The 18,358-nt window shown below is 43.0% G+C and overlaps 2 protein-coding genes and 1 pseudogene across 2 annotated transcripts in view; 1 reads left to right on the top strand and 2 right to left on the bottom strand.

The window, feature by feature from the left end:
• Window positions 1-4,269: 4,269 nt before the first annotated feature.
• Window positions 4,270-9,144, bottom strand: SERF1B (small EDRK-rich factor 1B). Its single transcript, XM_047753790.1, has 3 exons — window positions 8,978-9,144; window positions 8,117-8,225; window positions 4,270-4,532 (listed from the first exon to the last, which is right to left on the bottom strand). Exons 1-3 carry the CDS (start codon window positions 8,982-8,984, stop codon window positions 4,460-4,462), a joined length of 189 nt encoding a protein of 62 aa, XP_047609746.1. The 5' UTR covers window positions 8,985-9,144; the 3' UTR covers window positions 4,270-4,459.
• LOC125113792 (uncharacterized) lies at window positions 7,002-7,120 on the bottom strand (annotated as a pseudogene).
• Window positions 9,145-12,547: 3,403 nt separating the features above from the next.
• The window catches only part of BDP1 (B double prime 1, subunit of RNA polymerase III transcription initiation factor IIIB), a 106,179-nt gene continuing 100,368 nt past the window's right edge, over window positions 12,548-18,358 (top strand). Inside the window, 2 exon segments of the mRNA XM_047794370.1 lie at window positions 12,548-13,010; window positions 17,871-18,150. Of these exon segments, the coding sequence (XP_047650326.1) occupies window positions 12,799-13,010; window positions 17,871-18,150 (492 nt within the window). The 5' untranslated portion in view covers window positions 12,548-12,798.

The following is an 18,358-nucleotide window of genomic DNA, read 5'->3' as shown; positions in this document are numbered from 1 at the left end:
TGTACACGTACAATGAAATATTACTACCCTGCCATTAAAATGAGTGAAATTTATCCATTTCCAGCAACATGGATAGACTTGGAGGGTAATGATGTTTAGTGAAATAAGTCATAGACAAATACTGTATGTTATCACTTATATGTGGAATCTAAAGTATAAAGCAAAGCAGTGAATATAACAAAAAAGAAAGAGACCGCCAGACGTAGAGAACAAACCAAACTAGTGGCTACCAGTTGAGAAAGGGAAGCAGGGAGGGGCAAGATAGAGCGACAGCATTAAGAGGTATAAACGAGTATGTACAAAACAAATAAGCCACAAGGATATAATTGTACAGCACAGGGAATACAATCAATATTATAATGGTAAATGGAGTATAACCTTTAAAAATTGTGAATCATTATATTGTATACATGAAACTTGTACAATATTTTAAATAATAAACCATAACATGATTTAAAAAATATATGGGAGGGGGAGTAAAAATGTAGTGCTTTTAGAATGTGTTCAAACTTAACCACAAACCAAAACCCTAAAATGAGTAAACAATAATGAAAAAGGATCCCAAACATAACACTAAAGAAAATCATCAAACCACAAGGGAAGAGACCAAGAGAAAAAGAAGGGAACAGAGAAGAAATACAAAAACAACCAGAACTATTAATACAATAGCAATAAGTGCATACTTATCACATTTATTTATTTATTTATTTATTTTTCTGTCTTTTTTTGCCTTTTCTAGGGCCTCTCCCGCGGCATATGGAGGTTCTCAGGCCAGGGGGTCTAATCAGAGTTGTAGCCACTGGCCTACGCCAGAGCCACAGCAACACGGGATCCTAGCCGCATCTGCAACCTACACCACAGCTCACGACAACGCCCGATCCTTAACCCACTGAGCAAGGGCAGGGATCAAACCCGCAACCTCATGGTTTCTAGTCGGATTCGTTAACCACTGCGCCACGGTGGGAACTCCACATACTTATGACTTTAAATGTAAATACACTACAACATAGGAGGGCTGAATGGCTTAAAAAAAGCAAGATGGATCCATATGCTGCCAAAAAGAGACTCAATGCAGATCTAAAGACACACAGACTGAAAGTGATGGGATGGGCAAAAATATTCCCTGCAAATGTAAACAAAAAGAAAGCTGGGGTAGCACTACACATAAGACAAAACAGACTTTAAATAAAGAATGTAATAAGAGACTAAGAAGGGCATTATAATGATAAAGGGGTCAATCCAAGAAAAGGAGATAACGTTCATAAATATTTATGCACCCAACAGAGAAGCACCTAAATACATAAAGCAAATATTGACATAAAGGGAGAAACTGACAATAACACAATAATAGCAGGGGACTTTCTTTCTTTTCTTTCTTTCTTTTTAGGGCCGAATCCACGGCAAGTGGAGGTTCCCAGACTAGGGGTGTTTATCATTACCATCAGAGCTACAGCTGCTGGCCTACACCACAGCCACAGCAATGCAGAATCCAAGCCGTGTCTGAGACCTACACTACAGCTCACAGCAACACCAGATCCTTAACCCACTGAGTGAGGTTGGGGATTGAACCTGCAACCTCATGGTTCCTAGTCGGATCTGTTTTTGCTGCATCACAAAGGGAACTCCAGCAGGGTACTTTCAGCCCTGTTTATACCAAATGGATAGATTATCCAGAAAGAAAATCAGTAAGGATATACTGGCTTTAAACCACAAATTTACCAGGTGTACTTAAAGAACACTGAATCTAAAAACTGCAGAGTGTGCATTCTTTTCAAGTGCACACGGAACACTCTCTAGGAGAGATCACATTAGGCCACAAAACAAGTCTCAATAAATATAAGAGACTGAAATCAACAAGCATCTTTTCTGACCACACAGTATAAAATCAGAAATCAGGGTTCCCGTTGTGGTGCAGCAGAAACGAATCTGACTAGTAACCATTAGGTTGTGAGTTCCATCCCTGGCCTCACTCAGTGGGTTAAGGATCTGGCATTGCCGTGAGCTATGGTGTAGGTTGAAGACTTGGCTTGGATCTTGCATGGCTGTGGCTGTGGCTGTGGCGTAGGCTGGCAGCTGTAGCTCTGATTCAACCCCTAGCCTGGGAACCTCCATATGCCACAGGTATGGCCCTAAAAAGTGCAAAAAAAAAAAAAAAAAGATCAGAGCAGAATTATATAAAATAGAGACTGAAAAACCATTAGATCAATGAAACTAAGAATTGGTTCTCTGAAAAGTTAAACAAAATCGATAAACCTTTAGCCAGACTCATCACGAAAAAAGACCCAAATAAAATCAGAAATGAAAGAGAAGTTACAACCAATACCACAGAAAAATAAAGAATCATGAGACTACTACAAACAACTATATGCCAACAAATTGGACAACAGAACATAAATGAATGATTCCTAGAAATACACAATCTTCTAAGAATGAATTAAGAAGAAACAGAAAATCTGAACGGACTGATTACTAGTAATGAAATTGAATCAGTAACCAAAAAACTGCCAACGAACAAAAGTCCAGGACCAGAGAGCTTCAAGGGTAAATTCTACCAAACATTTAAATAATAGTTAATTAATATATACCCTTCTCAAACTCTTCCAAAAAATGGAAGATGAAGCAATGTTTCCAAGCTCACTTTATGAAGCCAGCATTACCCTGATACCAAAACCAGATAAAGACACTATAAAAAAAAGAAAATTATAGGCCAATATCACTGATAAACAAAGACGCAAAAATCCTGAACAAAATATTATCAAACTGAATTCAACAATACATTAAAAGGATCACGCACCATAACCAAGTGGGATGTGTCCCAAGGATGCAAGGGTGGTTCAATATCTACAAATACATCAATGTGATATATCATATTAACAAATTTAAGAATAAAAAAATCTCATCATATAAATACAGAAAAAACTTCTCACAAAATTCAGCATCCATTTATCATAAAAACTCTCAACAAAGAGGTTATAGAGGGAATACACCTCAACATAATTAAGGCCATATATGGCTAACTAATAGCTAACATCCTACACCATATTTAAAAGCTGAAAGCTTTTTCTCTAAAACTCAGAAAAAGGTTAAGAATGCCCACTCTTGGAGTTCCCATTGTGGCGCAGTGGTTAACGAATCCGACTAGGAACCATGAGGTTGCAGGTTCGGTCCCTGCCCTTGTTCAGTGGGTTAACGACCCGGCGTTGCCGTGACCTGTGGTGTAGACGTGGCTCGGATCCCGCGTTGTTGTGGCTCTGGCGTAGGCCGGTGGCTGCAGCTCCGATTCAACCCCTAGCCTGGGAACCTCCATATGCCGCGGGAGCGGCCCAAGAAATAGCAACAACAGTAACAACAAAAAAAAAAAAAAAAAAAAAGAATGCCCACTCTTGCCTCTGTGATTCAACATAGACATCCTAAATTTTGTTGCAATCCTAAAGTGCTCTAAAAAAATGAATTTTTTTTTTTTTTGGTCTTTTTGCCTTTTCTAGGGCCGCTCCCCCGGCATATGGAGGTTCCCAGGTAAGGGGTCGAATCGGAGCTGTAGCCACCGGCCTACACCACAACCACAGCAACGCAGGATCCAGGCCGAGTCTGCGACCTACACTACAGCTCACTGCAACACCGGATCCTTAACCCATTGAGCAAGGCCAGCGACTGAACCCACAACTTCATGGTTCCTAGTCGGATTCGTTAACCACTGCGCCACAAAGGCAACTCCAAAAATAAAGTCTATTTTAAAAAGGCACTTATTCCAGAAAATTTTAAAGCTGTAAGTAGAACTCTTCCTGAGACCTCATTTAGCTTACGTTCATTTACTAGGTGGTTTGTACTATTTTTTGTAAATTATTTCAAGCAAATTAGTTGATTACAAAGCAATGTATCTTAAATTCCATTATACAGTAAAGTTGACTTTAAAGATTTACTTTAACAAAGTTTACAACAAAGATTCTAGATTTATATATGAGACCCTATTACCTGATCATATTATCTTTTAAGAAATTATATAAGGAGTTCCTGCTGTGGTTCAGCAGTAACAACCCAACTAGTATCCATGAGGACAAGGGTTCATTCCCTGGCCCTACTCAGCAGGTTAAGGATCTGGCATTGCTGTGGACTGCAGGGTAGGTCGCAGATAAGGCTGTGGTATAGCCAGCAGCTGCAGTTCCAATTCCACCCCTCGCCTGGGAACTTCCATGGGCTTTGGTGCTAAAAGAAAAAATAACAAATTATATAAATGCTCACTGCTGATAAAAAATAATATTCACCAGTATGTCACATGCATGGTTAGTGTTTTATTCTTTGAAGAATGTTTCTGAAACATCACACTAAGGCTGAAAGGTAAAGTTTAGAATATTTTCATAAGGATATAACATATGTACTGACTGTTCACTCTACAAAATATTGATCATGGAGCTTATGATACACCTAGTTAGCAGTAGCACCCAAGTGTTCCAAATAGTCATCATTTTTCTCTTGTCTGCATAGACTTCTTCTCATTGGCTGCCTTCTGCTTTTGTTGCATGATCTCAGAGTCCCTATGAAGGTGGAAAAAGCTGTTAAGTTGTTACAGAAAAATTGATTTTATGATCTCACTTTCTTTCTTTCTTTTTTTCTTTTTAGGGCGGCACCTGAGGCACGCGGAGGTTCCCAGGCTAGGGGTCGAATCGGAGCTGCAACCACTGGCCTACACCAGAGCGACAGCAACACTTGATCCAAGCCTCCACTGCAGCCTAAATCACAGCTCACAGCAACGCCGGATGCTTAACCCATTCAGTATACCAGAAGACAATTTAAAAGAAGATACAGGAGGTCCCATCGTGGCTCAGTGGTAATGAACCCGAGTAGTATCCATGAGGATGCGGGTTTGATCCTTGGCCTTGCTCAGTGGGTTAAGGATCTGGCGTTGATGTGGGCTGTGGTGTAGGTCGCAGATGAAGGCAGATCAGATCCTGTGTTACTATGGCTGTGGTGTAGGCTGGCAGCTGTAGCTTTGATTTGAGCCCTAGCCTGGGAACTTCCACAGGCTATAGGTGAGGCCCTAAAAAGCAAAAGAAAAAAAAAATAAAATAAAAGATACAAACTTTGACGTCTGTCCATTTTCATGGATGTAGATAGAATGGGAAGGCAAAGAATAGAAAGGCTTTGAAGTCAAATCCTATTTTAAATATAATTTCTACTGTTGTCATGACTTTGGGTAAATAATCTTCAAGCCCTTTCTTTTTCTTTCTTTCTTTCTTTCTTTCTTTCTTTCTTTCTTTTTTTTTTTTTTTTTTTGGTCTTTTTAGGGCTGCACCCAAGGCATATGGAGGTTCCCAGGCTGGGGGCTGAATCGGAGCTGTAGCTGCCAGCCTACACCACAGCCACAGCCATGTAAGATCTCAGCCAAGTCTGCGACCTACACCACAGCTCACAACAAATGCCAGATCCATAACCCACTGAGAGAGGCCAGGGATCAAACCCGAAACCTCATGGTTCCTAGTCAAATTCGTTTCTGCTGAGCCACAATGGAAACTCCAAGCCCTTTCAAAACTATAGTAACACACATCAGGACTGTTTTGAGGAACACATATACACACTGCCTGATGCATGGCAGCTAAGTGCAGAAATAATGGCAAAGTTACTCTTTTTTTTCTTTCTTTTTTTGTCTTTTTGCTATTTCTTGGGCTACTCCTGCGGCATATGGAGATTCCCAGGCTAGGGGTCTAATCAGAGCCGTAGCCACCAGCCTACACCAGAACCACAGCAACGTGGGATCCGAGCCGCGTCTGCAACCTACACCACAGCTCACGGCAACGCCGGATCCTTAATCCACTGAGCAAGGGCAGGGATCGAACCCGCAACCTCATGGTTCCTAGTCGGATTCGTTAACCACTGCGCCACGACGGGAACTCCCGCAAAGTTACTCTTAATTGTCAACAAAGCTAATCCACAATAATTTTTTTTTCCTGAAAGAAGAGGGCATTTCAGAAGTCCTCTAGATATCCTAACTAGTACCTCTGATTAGGACACAAATGTCATGAAGCAATTCAGTTTCTTATAAGCTAAAAAGCCCAATAGCTAGTGATGGAAAATGGATTACACTAAAAAAAAGCAGGATATTCAGGATATATACTTAACCCTCTGTGCCTTTGACTGAATCTCCACATACAGTGAACTAGAACCTGAATACCTGGGCTAGATGGCCCATGAGCTCATCTTTAAAAATATATCAAATGGCTATGTTTTCAACACCTACTATGGGTCAAGCACTTTTCTGGCTCTGAATTAACTCTCACAACAACTTTGAATTATCATCTTTGTTTCAGATTTTAAAAATAAGTTAAAGGCTTAGAGCTAAATACTTTCTCCCCCAAAATCACATAAAAACCAAGATCTGTACAACTTCGAAGTCCAGGCTCTTTCCTGTGTTGTTATTGCATACATTTAGTATTAGATTTTAATGCAAGATGAGTAGCTCTAATGTATCAGTAAGACACTTATGCAAAGAAAATGGTAAAAAACCTTGAACCTCATTAAAATCAGACTGCACATCAGAATCACATGGGGAGCTTTTAATGTCAGGTTTAACTTAAGTATAATAAAATTTACCTAGAGCAGCTTTTATCTATTTTTTTTGTCTTTTTGTTTTTTCTAGGGCCACACCCATGGCATATGGCGGTTCCCAGGCTAGGGGTCTATTCAGGCTGCTGGCCTACACCACAGCCATAGCAATGCCGGATCCTTAACTCACTGAGCGAGGCCAGGGATCGAACCCGAAACCTCATGGTTCCTAGTCGGATTCATTAACCACTGTGCCACGACGGGAACTCCCAAATTTATTTATCTTTATTTTTTGGTCTTTTTGTCTTTTAGGGCCACACCCATGGCATATGAAGATCCCAGGCTAGCGGTCTAATTGGAGCTGCTGTTGCCGGCCTACGCCACAGCCACAGCAACACCAGATCCAAGCCGCATCTGCAACCTACACCACAGCTCACGGCAACAGCAGATCCCCAACCCACTGAAGCCTACAGCACCCGGTATGCCCAGACGGTCTCCCATCCAAGTGCTAACCAGGCTTGACCCTGCTTAGCTTCCGAGATCAGATGTGATGGCACACGTTCAAGGTGGTATGGCTATAGGCTAGAGCAGTTTCTAATGCCCAACCCCAGACCAGTTTAAATCAGGACCAGGTGTAGGGCACAGGCCTGAGCAGAAGTGAAGGTTTCGCAGGTGATTCTAATGTGCAGCCAGGCTTGAGGACCACAGAGAAGACATACTGAAACCTGTGTAGTCAATTATTCGCCTAACCTCCAAGTTCCACATGGACAACAAAATTTTAGAATAAAATTAAATTTGACTTTTTTTAGAAACATGAATCCTTTTCCTTGAGCTTAAGTAGCAGTCTCAAAGTATTTCTGTAGCAGTTTTATATTATTTGTCACTTAGAGTCATATATGTCAAAGCACCTGCATTGACACCTGTGCACCTGCATTCTCTCCAATTCAATGGATCTTCAGACATCAGTACAGCTACATATACTGTGTCTCTTTCAGAACAGTTATCCATATAATTGGTGACCTGTCATTCAGACTAGTGGGTAGGATGTCTGCTTTGAAAATGTTTGTCCTAGGAGTTCCTGTTGTGGCTCAGCAGTTAACGAAACTGCCTCGTATCTGTGAGGACATGGATTAGATCCCTGACCTTGCTCAGTGGTTAAGGATCCCTCCTTGCCCTGAGTTGTGGTATAGGTTGGCAGCTGCAGCTCTGACTCAACCCCTAGCCTGGGAACCTCCATGCCGTGGGTGAGGCACAAAAAAAGGAAAAAGAAAAAGAAAATGTTTATCCTTAGCACCCAACAATGGAAGCTAAGTGAAATTCACATGGTTATGGTAAAATTGCATAAGACTTTCTGCAAAACAAATTGCAGTTTGAGAGCTTTAAATTCTTCATCCATGAGTTGGAATAATGACTGCCCCATAATACAGTGTTAGCATGCCTGGTGCACAACATATACTGAGCTGTTGCCCCCTTCTGCAGATTAGGCCTAATTCTACTAAGGATTTAAAAAATAAAAAATGCTTTCCATTCTCCAATATGAAAACTTCCGTGACTTGAGAATTCCTTTAGTATCACTTACCTCTGTTTTCTCTGAGAAGTAGTCAAGCTATCCTCTTTTCTTTTTCCCTTACTAATTTCCTGCGATTTCTTCAAGTTTTTCTGGCGGGCAAGTTCTCGTTGATTTCCACCTAGGAAGACAGTCATGCTATTTTCCCATCTACAAAATTAATAATTCCATTCTAATGCCTTTATTTAAATGCATCTGAAGTTTGCTTTTTAAGTGGTAAGCCAGCAAAGAATGGCCTTGAATGGTGTTCCTGGATCTGACGACAAGGAGAAAACTAAGAGGTAAACACTTAAGGTCTTAAGAATATTATACTAGTTAAGGTGTTCACTATCTATAAATACCAGATCTCTTCAAACAGGCATTCCAATCGTCTGTCTATATGGGCCAGTATTTCAAAATAATTTCTGGCTTTTGAGAAGTGTGGGTGGAGAGTGAAAGATACATCACAGACCACATCTCACACAAGTTGGCCCATGATAATTCAATTGTTAAGCAAGCGAAGACAGATGCTACTAAAACATTACCTGCAAGGGCCAAACAAAAGAACGAGGGAAGAGACTCAGAATTCCTGGTCCTCATTAGGCCTCTCGACTTTTTAAGTATTAAGCACCAGCTATAAGTCACCTCCAAAATAAGACCCCTCCCAGGGCTGCCATCTCCAGGGAGGTGCTCCTTGCTGTGTAAACTTGTACCGGAGGGGCAGATACTTGTCCGACCTTTCAGGCTGGACCGGAGCCAACCTTCCCTCTCTCCCAGCTCACTGAAAACCGGGTCCCCACTGCGCCGGCCCCCGCCTTCCGCCCGCTGGGCCTCTGCGCTAGACTTCCTAGCCCGACGCTCCCTGCGGCTTCCTCTACCGGTCTGCACACTCACGGGCCATGCTGACCACTGAGCTTGGAAGAGAGCTACTTGGAAAAACAACGACTTCGCACGCTCAGCAGCCGTGCCCACTGGTAGATCTGAGAGACAGAGCCCGAGGCGGCGGGATACCCCTGAGAGGTCGACCGCCCCGCCCACCAAGCCCAGACAGCAGCCGGCTTGGCCGGAGAGGGACTGCGCCTGCGCGGCCGCCGGCGGCGGGGCGGGGGTGCGGGGCGGTGCGGTCCCGGGCGCGGACTGCGGATCCGCCGCAGCGGAGAGTAGTGTGCTGCCAGGGTCGTTCCGCCGTGCAAGTTTGGTAGAGTTCAGAAAGCGGGCCTGTGTCTGAGAGAGGGATAGGCGTGTGTGGACTTTCCTCTCTGCGTACAGCGAACTGGGGCTTGACCAGCCCCCATTTTTGGGGTAGCGACATTAAAAGTTAGAATAGCTAGGAGTTCCCGCTGTGGCGTAGCGGGTTAAGGAGCCCGTGTTGTGTCTGCGGCGGAAGGGTTGGATCCTCTATTCCGCAGCAGTGGGTTAAGAATCTGGAAACAAATGTGGCATAGGTCTCAACTGCGGCTCAAATTTGCCGCTGGTCCAAGAACTTCCATATGTCCTGGGTGATCTATCTTTCATCACGTTTCAGAGGGGAGAAAGAGAGGAAGGGGACAGAATAGATAGATTGAATGTTAGCTCTGCGAAAGGTGGTATTGGCCCCTTACTTCTTTATTCACCCATCAAGCTTGCAAGGTGGTCTTCATTGTTCTCGTTTTTTTGGAAGAAGCAACTGAGACTGAGACCAGAAGCGACAGATCTACTAGGCAGGGAGCAGTGCAGTGAGGCAGAAGTGAGATTCAAGTTGAAAACAGACTCTCTCAAGTCTGTTCATTTCCTATTTTATCCCAATGCTTTGTCAGGGTGGACAGTACTTTGGGAGTTCCGTGGCTCTGTGCTTGGGTTGTGTGATGGGGAAAGAATGGAAGGGAATGTAGTATTACCAGGAATTCAGAATAGCCTAGAATTACCTTAAACCTACTGAAAAGCGGTGGAGCATCTGCCATGGCTAGATGCAGACATGTAAAGATGCTTGGTATTTATTATCTTCATCTATTCTGTTAATTGTTACAAACTGAAAAATGGGTAGAGTTAGTCTGGACACCCTAAAATTATCCTATTTTGTAAAGCTTTAATTTGTTGGTTATTATTTTTTTCATTTTTTATTTTTTGTCTTATGAAAGTTCCCACGCTAGGGGTTGGATCAGAGCTGTAGCTGCCTGCCTAGGCCAGAGCCACAGCAACACAGGATCTGAGCTGCGTCTGCAACCTACACCACATCTCACGGCAATGCCGATCCTTAACCCAATGAGCAAGGCCAGGGATCAAACCCTCGTCCTCATGGATACTAGTCGGATTCTTTTCTCCTGTGCCATAACAGGAACTCCTTCCTTGTGTACTTTTTTTTTTTTTATGGCGGTTCCCAGGCTAGGGGTCCAGAGATACAGCTTCTGGCCTACGCCCTGGCCACAGTGACTTGGGATCCGAGTGGCATCTGCGACCTCTGACCCTGAACCCGGCATCCTCATGGATGCTAGTTGGGTTGCTAACCTCTGAGCCATGATGGGAACTCCTGTACTTTTTAATGTGGCTGTAATACCTGCTCAAAAATTACTATAGTTGGGAGTTCCCATTGTGGTGCAGCGGAAATGAATTTGCCTAGGAACCATGAGGTTGCGGGTTCAATCCCTGGCCTCACTCAGTGGGTTAAGGATTCAGTGTTGCCATGAGCTGTGGTGTAGGCTGCAGACACAGCTTGGATCCCTCCTTGCCGTGACTGTAGTGTAGGCCAGCAGCTGTAGGTCCAATTCGACCCCTAGCCGGGAACCTCCATATGCTGTGAGTGAGGCCCTAAAAAGAAAAAAAAAATTATAGTTGAGACTTTATAAGTTAATGTGAGCATTTTTAATCTGCTTCAGGAAGGAGCAGTAGGGCAATAAACAAGGCATTCTGAAGAGAAGAGGAAGATTCAACAAATGAACAAGATAATATAAGAATTATTAAATACAATGACAGAAATTTAGAGGGTAATATGACAGAAATTAATGAGAGGCTGGCTTACATTATGTAGGGTAGTACAGGAACTCCTCTAAAATGAGAAGGAAAATGTCTGGAGATGAAACTGGCTCTATGGATTATGGGCCAGTGTTTGAACCTGCAATACAAGTCCCCTGACTCATGGAAAACAGAAGCCTGACTTCCTTTTTGTAAGGAGAAGAAAATTCTACAAGAACACCTGTTACATTAATAACAAAATGCCTGGGGAATAAAACCCTGAACTGATTGAAAAGATTGCTAGGTCATCTAGAAAGAGAGACAATTTTAGATGTTTTTGAGAGTAGGAAGGCAAGAGTAAAAGCATAGAGAAGAGAAGGCTATACTGTAGGCTCCCTCCAGCACTCTGAACAGCGACTTCAAACACACCTAAAGAAGCCCAATAACTTGACAAAAATAATTCCTGCCAAAAATATCTCAGGAATATTAGAGCTACTGCCAGAACCAAACAGCTCTGTACAGCATATTCTGGTATAAACAGAAGGCACTGGCCTTTCTCACCCAAGAGTCTATGGCAGTCCCAGTTCTGCAGGTAAAAAAGTAAGTAATAACTAAGATTAAATCTCCTGTTTGTAAAGGGATGGAAACAGAGTCAGATTTAATTTTACTATTAAATATATAAAATCATAAGATTTTTGATACACATCCAAGTTTGTAAAGTCTTAATAGTGTCATAGTAATTTTAAGTCTCTAGTTTTCTCTGGTAGACACGCTCAACTTTTTTTTTTTCCCCCCTTAGGGCAGCACCTGTGTCATATGGAAGGCACACTGAAGCTGCCAGCCTACTGAAGCTGCCCATCTACTGCCACTGCTGGATCCAGCCGCATCTGCTTCCTACTCAGCAGCTTGCGGGATCCTTAACTCACAGAGCGAGGCTAGGGAAGGAACCAGCCTCCCAATGGATACTAGTGGGGTTCGTTCTATTTGTTTGTTTATTTATTTGTTTATTTTTGTATTCACAAATTTTCCTTATTTTTAATTTTTTTCATTTATAGTGATTTTTATTTTTTCCATTATAGCTGGTTTACACTGTTCTGTCAATTTTCTACTGTACAGCAAGTTGACCCAGTTACACATACATGTATACATTCTTTTTTCTCACATTATCGTGCTCCATCATAAGTGACTAGACATAGTTACTGCTGAGGTTCTTAACCCGTAGAGCCACAACAGGAACTCCTCAATTTAGAATTTTTAAGGCTTAGAGACGTGCTGATGAGCAGGCAGTGCTCTACAGAACCCTCTACAAACAAAAACGGCCAGCGACTTTAAGAGTTTTGTAAAAGTCTGAGCTGATAGATTGACTACGTCCTCTTCTTTGAACAATTCCTAAGGAGAGCGAAGAGCACGCCGGCCCTGCTTTTCATTTCCCGTTCTCAGATAACCCAGGCTCCAGAGTTTGACAGTTACCATGGCTCCGGGCGCTCTACGTCTTACGCTATCCGGCGGCGCTGGGTGATGACGCAATCAGTTCCGGCGCCCTCCGAGGGCGGGGATTCAAGGTGCTGAGGGAAACTTAGCGATTAGTGTAGTAGGGTCATGAAGAAGAGGCGGCGGCGGGAGATCCGAGGCGGCGGCGGGAGCGTGAAACTGCGGTAGCTGTCTGTTAGGCTGGTGGTGTGGCTCTGTGGCAAGAGCGTAGTTCTTAAACTCCTCTCTGGGCAGCGGCCGGGGCTCGGGGCTGAGAGCGGCCGTGGGGCCGCCTCCCCGGGCCCCCTGGCTCCGCCATGTTCCGCCGGGCACGCCTTAGCGTGAAGCCGAATGTCAGGCCTGGAGCGGGCGCCAGGGGCTCCACTGCCGCCAATCCCCAGCGTGAACAAGAGGTTCCCAGGCCGCCGGAGCCTGCCGCGGCCTCTGTCCCGAAGCCAGCGGAACCTCCAGATGTGCCCCCGGTGGATTCTGGGGAGGCAGAACCTCAAGAAAAGACTCCTAAGAGCAGGTAAGGACTTGCAGAGGCAGCGTTTTCGTCTACTCCTCCCTTGTCGTGTCACCTGGAAGCGGAGTAAAGAAACTTTATGAATAAGTACTCTTTCGCTTGCACTAAGCCTGGCAGTTGAGACCGCCGAACACGCTGCAAACTGCAGTTGGTCACTCTGACCACACGGTGTGGGAAGCGTGGATTTTGTTACCGAGTATAGATTCTTTGAGACGGGACCATGTCTTCAAGCGGTGGCGGGAGGAATCCGCACATAACAGTTTTGAGGTGAAGAATATCCACATGTAGTCATTGGAGCGTTTAGATCACCACGGTTTTCATTCTTTTGGAATACTTTGCTGGTGTAAGTTTTTAAAAAAATATTAAAAACATTTATTCTTAAAAGAAGAGGAGTGTTACTTGATTCTACATTATGTCAACGGAAAGGAAGTCTGGTTATTTGTTTTAATTTGAGGCTGTGGCCCTTTAGCTATAGTGACCATGTTTTCTGAACAGAAAAGCATGTGTCATGTACTACATTTGGATTCAGAATTCTCCTTAACAATTCATGGATTTCGCCCAGGCAGAGTTTTTTCATATGCAAAATGTGGATAATATAACCTGCTTTGGAGAGTTATTGTAGAAATTAAAGATAACTGATATAAACTATCTTGCATAGAACATGGCAGAATAGTTACCTACCTTTAGGTGTTTAAAGGTGATGGAACAAAGTAATTAAAGTTAAGACATGTTGAGTTACTAATGGTCTCTGATTTTTTTTTTTTTCTTTTTAGGGCCACCCCTGCCGCATTTGGAAGTTCCCAGGCTAGGGACTAAATTGGAGTTGTAGCTGCCAGCCTACACCACAGACACAGCAACCTGGATCCAAGCCACATCTGTGACCTACACCACAGCTCATGGCAACACTGGATCCTTAACCCACTGAGCAAGGCCAGGGATCCTGCATCCTCATGGATACTAGTCAGGTTCGAAACCCATGGAGCCACAATGGGAACTCCCTGATCTCTGTTTTTATACTCTAAATATGAGGAAACCAAGGAAAACCAACCCCATTAAACGACAGTGAGATGGCATAAATTTTTTTTCTATTGTGTAGGAAGGTGACGATTTTACTCCTTTCTTTTTTGGTTTGATTTCTTCTGTTGGCCTTAATTGGTGCTGGGTATACAATGTTATTTTGATAGCTTAGTGATGCTTAGTAATTTCCAAGTTTCTTAGAAGAATTTATTTCACAATTTCTCCCAATAATGGACTACAAATACCAGTTATTGTTAAAGTAATAAAGTTCACAGAGATTCTGTTAACTACATGTGAATGCATGATTATCGATAATATAATAAGTTAGTCTAGTCTTGAGACATTTAAGATTAAGGGTATTGCTTTCATAGAGTAGACATTTAGTAAATATACTTTGTTTTTTATCCTTTTTTAAGTGGGTCTTTACTTTTTTTTTGGCTATTTCTTGGGCTGCTCCCGTGGCATATGGAGGTTCCCAGGCTAGGGGTTGAATCGGAGCTGTAGCTGCCAGCCTATGCCAGAGCCACAGCAACGCAGGATCCGAGCCGCGTCTACAACATACACCACAGCTCACGGCAACGCCGGATCATTAACCCACTGAGCAAGGGCAGGGACCGAACCCGAAACCTCATGGTTCCTAGTCGGATTCGTTAACCACTGCGCCATGATGGGAACTCCTAAGTGGGTCTTTACTAATTGTAAAAACCTATAGGGTGTATGTTTTGTCCTTTTATGCATTCAACTTAACTGGATAAAATGCAGATGGTATCACATTATTAGGGCTGAGATAAGGGTTTAATTTGGATACTTTCTGGAAAGGTTATTTTATAGGTTTAGGCATATTCCACTTTTATATTAAACTAATCCTAACATGAAAACAGTAGACTGCTTTTATTTATTTTTCTTTTTGGTCACAAGGTACAGCAGCTTAAAGTAGGATCTCAGTTCTCAGACCAGGGATTGAACCTGGGTCCCAGAGGCAAAAGTGCTGAATAGTAACCATTACACCAACAGGGAACTCCCTGGTTTTAATTCTTGACTTATATCCTCTTAAGGCCATTCCTGAAATATTATATCTAGTCTAAACTATAATATATAATTTCCGGGGACTTATTACTTTCTTTAAGTGAAGAGTTTATTTTTATTTTTATTTATTTTGTCTTTTTAGGGCCGTACCTGAGGCATTTGGAGGTTCCCGGGCTAGGAGTCAAATCTGAGCTGTAGTTGTTGATTTATACCACAGACAGCAAAGCCAGATTCGAGCCGAGTCTGCGACCTACACCACAGGTCACGGCAACGCCTGATCTTTAACCCGCTGAGCAGGGCCACAGATTGAACCTGCATCCTCATGGATACTAGTCAGATTCATTTCCACTGAGCCACAATGGGAACTCCAAGAGTTTATTTTGATAGCTGAATAAGTAGAGTTATACCTGACAAAAGATGAATGATTTCTCTCTTGAACAGATTTTGGTTTGATTGATGTAGCTCAATATCTTCAAATAACTGCAATAGAAATATTTCAGAAGGTTGACATTTTGTATGTTTGGTTTGACCGATTCCAAGTTGATAGATAATTAAAGTAAAATGCCAGTAATTTAAATCAGTTTTAAGAGGGTATCTTTATAGATTATAAACTTAATTTTAAAAAAATAGCGCTCATTTGGTCATCTCTTGGGGTATAGCAGGTTTAAGGATCCGGTGTTGTCATTGCACATCTTGGGTCACTACCGTGGGGTGGGTTCAGTCCCTGGCCCAGCAGCTTCCACATGCTGCAGGCACGGCCAAATAAATAAAACAACCCTCATTTAATGGTGTACAGTGTGTAAAAACACTGAATCACTGTACTGTACACCAGAATCTAATCTAATATGGTAAATCAGCCTATATTTCAGGAGTTCCTGTTGTGTCACAACAGATTAAGAATCCAACTAGTATCTTTGAGGATGTGGGTTCTGTGCCTAGACTCACTCAGTGGGTTAAGGATCCTGTGTTGCTGAAAGCTGTGGCATAGATCAAAGACGTGGCTTATATCCCAAGTTGCTGTGGCTGCAGTGTAGGCTGGCAGATGTAGCTCCAATTTGACCCCTAGCCTGGGAACTTCCATATGCTGTGGGTGCGGCCCTTAAAAAACAAAACAAAACAAAAAAATCTATACTTCAATAAAAAAACTTTCTTTAAATTTATCAGAAGAAAAAGGGGAGTTCCTGTCATGACTCAGTGGTTAACGAATCCGACTAGGAACCATGAGGTTGCAGGTTCAATCCCTGGCCTTGCTCAGTGGGTTAAGGATCCGGTGTTGCCGTGAGCTGTGGTGTAGGTTGCAGACTCGGCTCCAATCCCGAGTTGCTGTGGCTCTGGCATAGGCCGGCAGCTATAGCTCTGATTAGTCCCCTAGCCAGGGAGCCTCCATATGCCACGGGAAGAGGCCCAAGAAATGGCAAAAAGACAAAAAAAAAAAAAGAAGGAAAAAAAAAACCTTGGAGTTCCCAGTGGCTCAGTGGGTTAAGTATCAGGTTGTCACTGCTAGGGCTTGTTGCTGCAGTCGAATCAAAGCTGCAGCTGCCAGCCTATGCAGCAGCCACAGCAACTTGGAATCCAAGCTGCATCTGCAGCCTGCACCTCAGCTTGTGGCAACGCTGGTCCTTAACCCACTGAGTGAGGCCAGGGATCAAACATGCATCCTTGTGGATTCCAGTTGGATTAGTTTCCATTGCATCACAGTGGGAACTCCCTGGCCTGGGAACTTCTGCATGCTGCAGATACAGCCCAAAAAACCCCAAAACTGCAAAAAAAAAAAAAAAAAAGAATAGAAGAATATGAATTAACCTCTCAGTTATCTGATAATTTGAGGTACGCTGATTAGCTTTGTTTTATAATTTAGATTTTTTGTATTTTGTTTTTGCTTTCCTTGAGGGACGTAGCATGAGCATAAAATTATGTGCTATTAGGTCTTAGGAATTTGAGGTTTCAAAGGAATCATTAGTTTTCATTAGAATTTCCAGGAGTTCCCGTCGTGGCTCAGTGGTTAAGGAATCCGACTAGGAACCGTGAGGTTGCAGGTTCAATCCCTGGCCTTGCTCAGTGTGTTAACGATGATCCGGTGTTGCCGTGAGCTGTGGTGTAGGTTGCAGACTCAGCTTGGATCCTGTGTTGCTGTGGCTCTGGTGTAGGCCGGCAGCTACAGCTCCGATTAGACCCCTAGCCTGGGAACCTCCACATGCCTCGGGAGCGGCCCAAGAAATGGCAAAGAGACAAAAAAAAAAAAAAGAAAAAGAAAAAAAGAATTTACACATCTAAATTTAGTAAATAAAAATTTTATTGCAACCTCTGTTCAAGTCAATGATTTCCCACCACCCCTCCATAAGACATGTGGAAGTTTCTGCCTGCAGGGAGCAAAACTAAGCTAGACCTTCGACTCCCACCTCAGTGGCAGCAATGCCTTATCCTTAACCCACTGTGCGCTGGGCCTGGGATCTGACTGGCGCCTCCACAGAGAGAAGCTGGATCATTAAGCCACTGTACCACAGCAGGAACTCCTAGACTGGTTTTTATTTATTTATTTTTTGTCTTTTTGCCTTTTCTAGGGCCACTCTCAAGGCATATGGAGGTTCCCAGGCTAGGGGTCTAATTGGAGCTATAGCTGCCCACCTACACCACAGCCACAGCAATGCCAGATCCTTAACCCACTGAGCAAGGCCAGGGTTTAAACCCGCAACCTCATGGTTCCTAGTCGGATTCGTTAACCACTGCGCCACGACGGGAACTCCCTAGACTGGTTTTTAAAAGTAGCATATTTAAAAGAAGATCCATGGTATCCTTTTTTTTCTTTTTAAATTTCAACAGTGATGAAAAGACTGATGGTGGGAATAATGTTGAAGAATCAAGTAAATCTTCCCCTACTGTTTCACAAAGAAGAAAGCGACTATCAAGTACCTCTAGTCTGGTCAAGCCTAGTGTCAGTGTTCCCTCAGAACCTCATCCTTTATCTACAGTTAATAATCAAGAAGCTCCACAGCCAAACCCCGTTCCGACAAAAGAGAAACAGCCATGCTCAGATCGATTCCGAATATATAAAGCCCAGAAACTCAGAGAAATGTTAAAAGAAGAATTGAGAAAAGAGAAGGTATTGTAAAAAAATCAGAATTTTGACTGTTGCCTGCTAGATTTCTGACTTTATGTTAATTAGACATCATTTAGAGGAAAAATAAGCATCTGTAGCATTTTTTTTTGTCTTTTTTTTTTTTGCTATTTCTTTGGGCCGCTCCCGCAGCATATGGAGATTCCCAGGCTAGGGGTCTAATCGGAGCTGTAGCCGCCGGCCTACGCCAGAG

Source organism: Phacochoerus africanus, chromosome 1, assembly GCF_016906955.1.
Source record: "Phacochoerus africanus isolate WHEZ1 chromosome 1, ROS_Pafr_v1, whole genome shotgun sequence".
Taxonomy (NCBI): domain Eukaryota; kingdom Metazoa; phylum Chordata; class Mammalia; order Artiodactyla; family Suidae; genus Phacochoerus; species Phacochoerus africanus.
The sequence above is the reverse complement of the archived record's forward strand: the minus strand, read 5'-3'. Positions and strand labels throughout refer to the sequence as shown.

Coding starts and splice junctions, on each gene's coding strand:
- SERF1B (XM_047753790.1), bottom strand. Junction 4,533..8,116: donor ACTTCTCAGAGAAAACAGAG/GTAAGTGATACT, acceptor CCACCTTCATAG/GGACTCTGAGATCATGCAAC.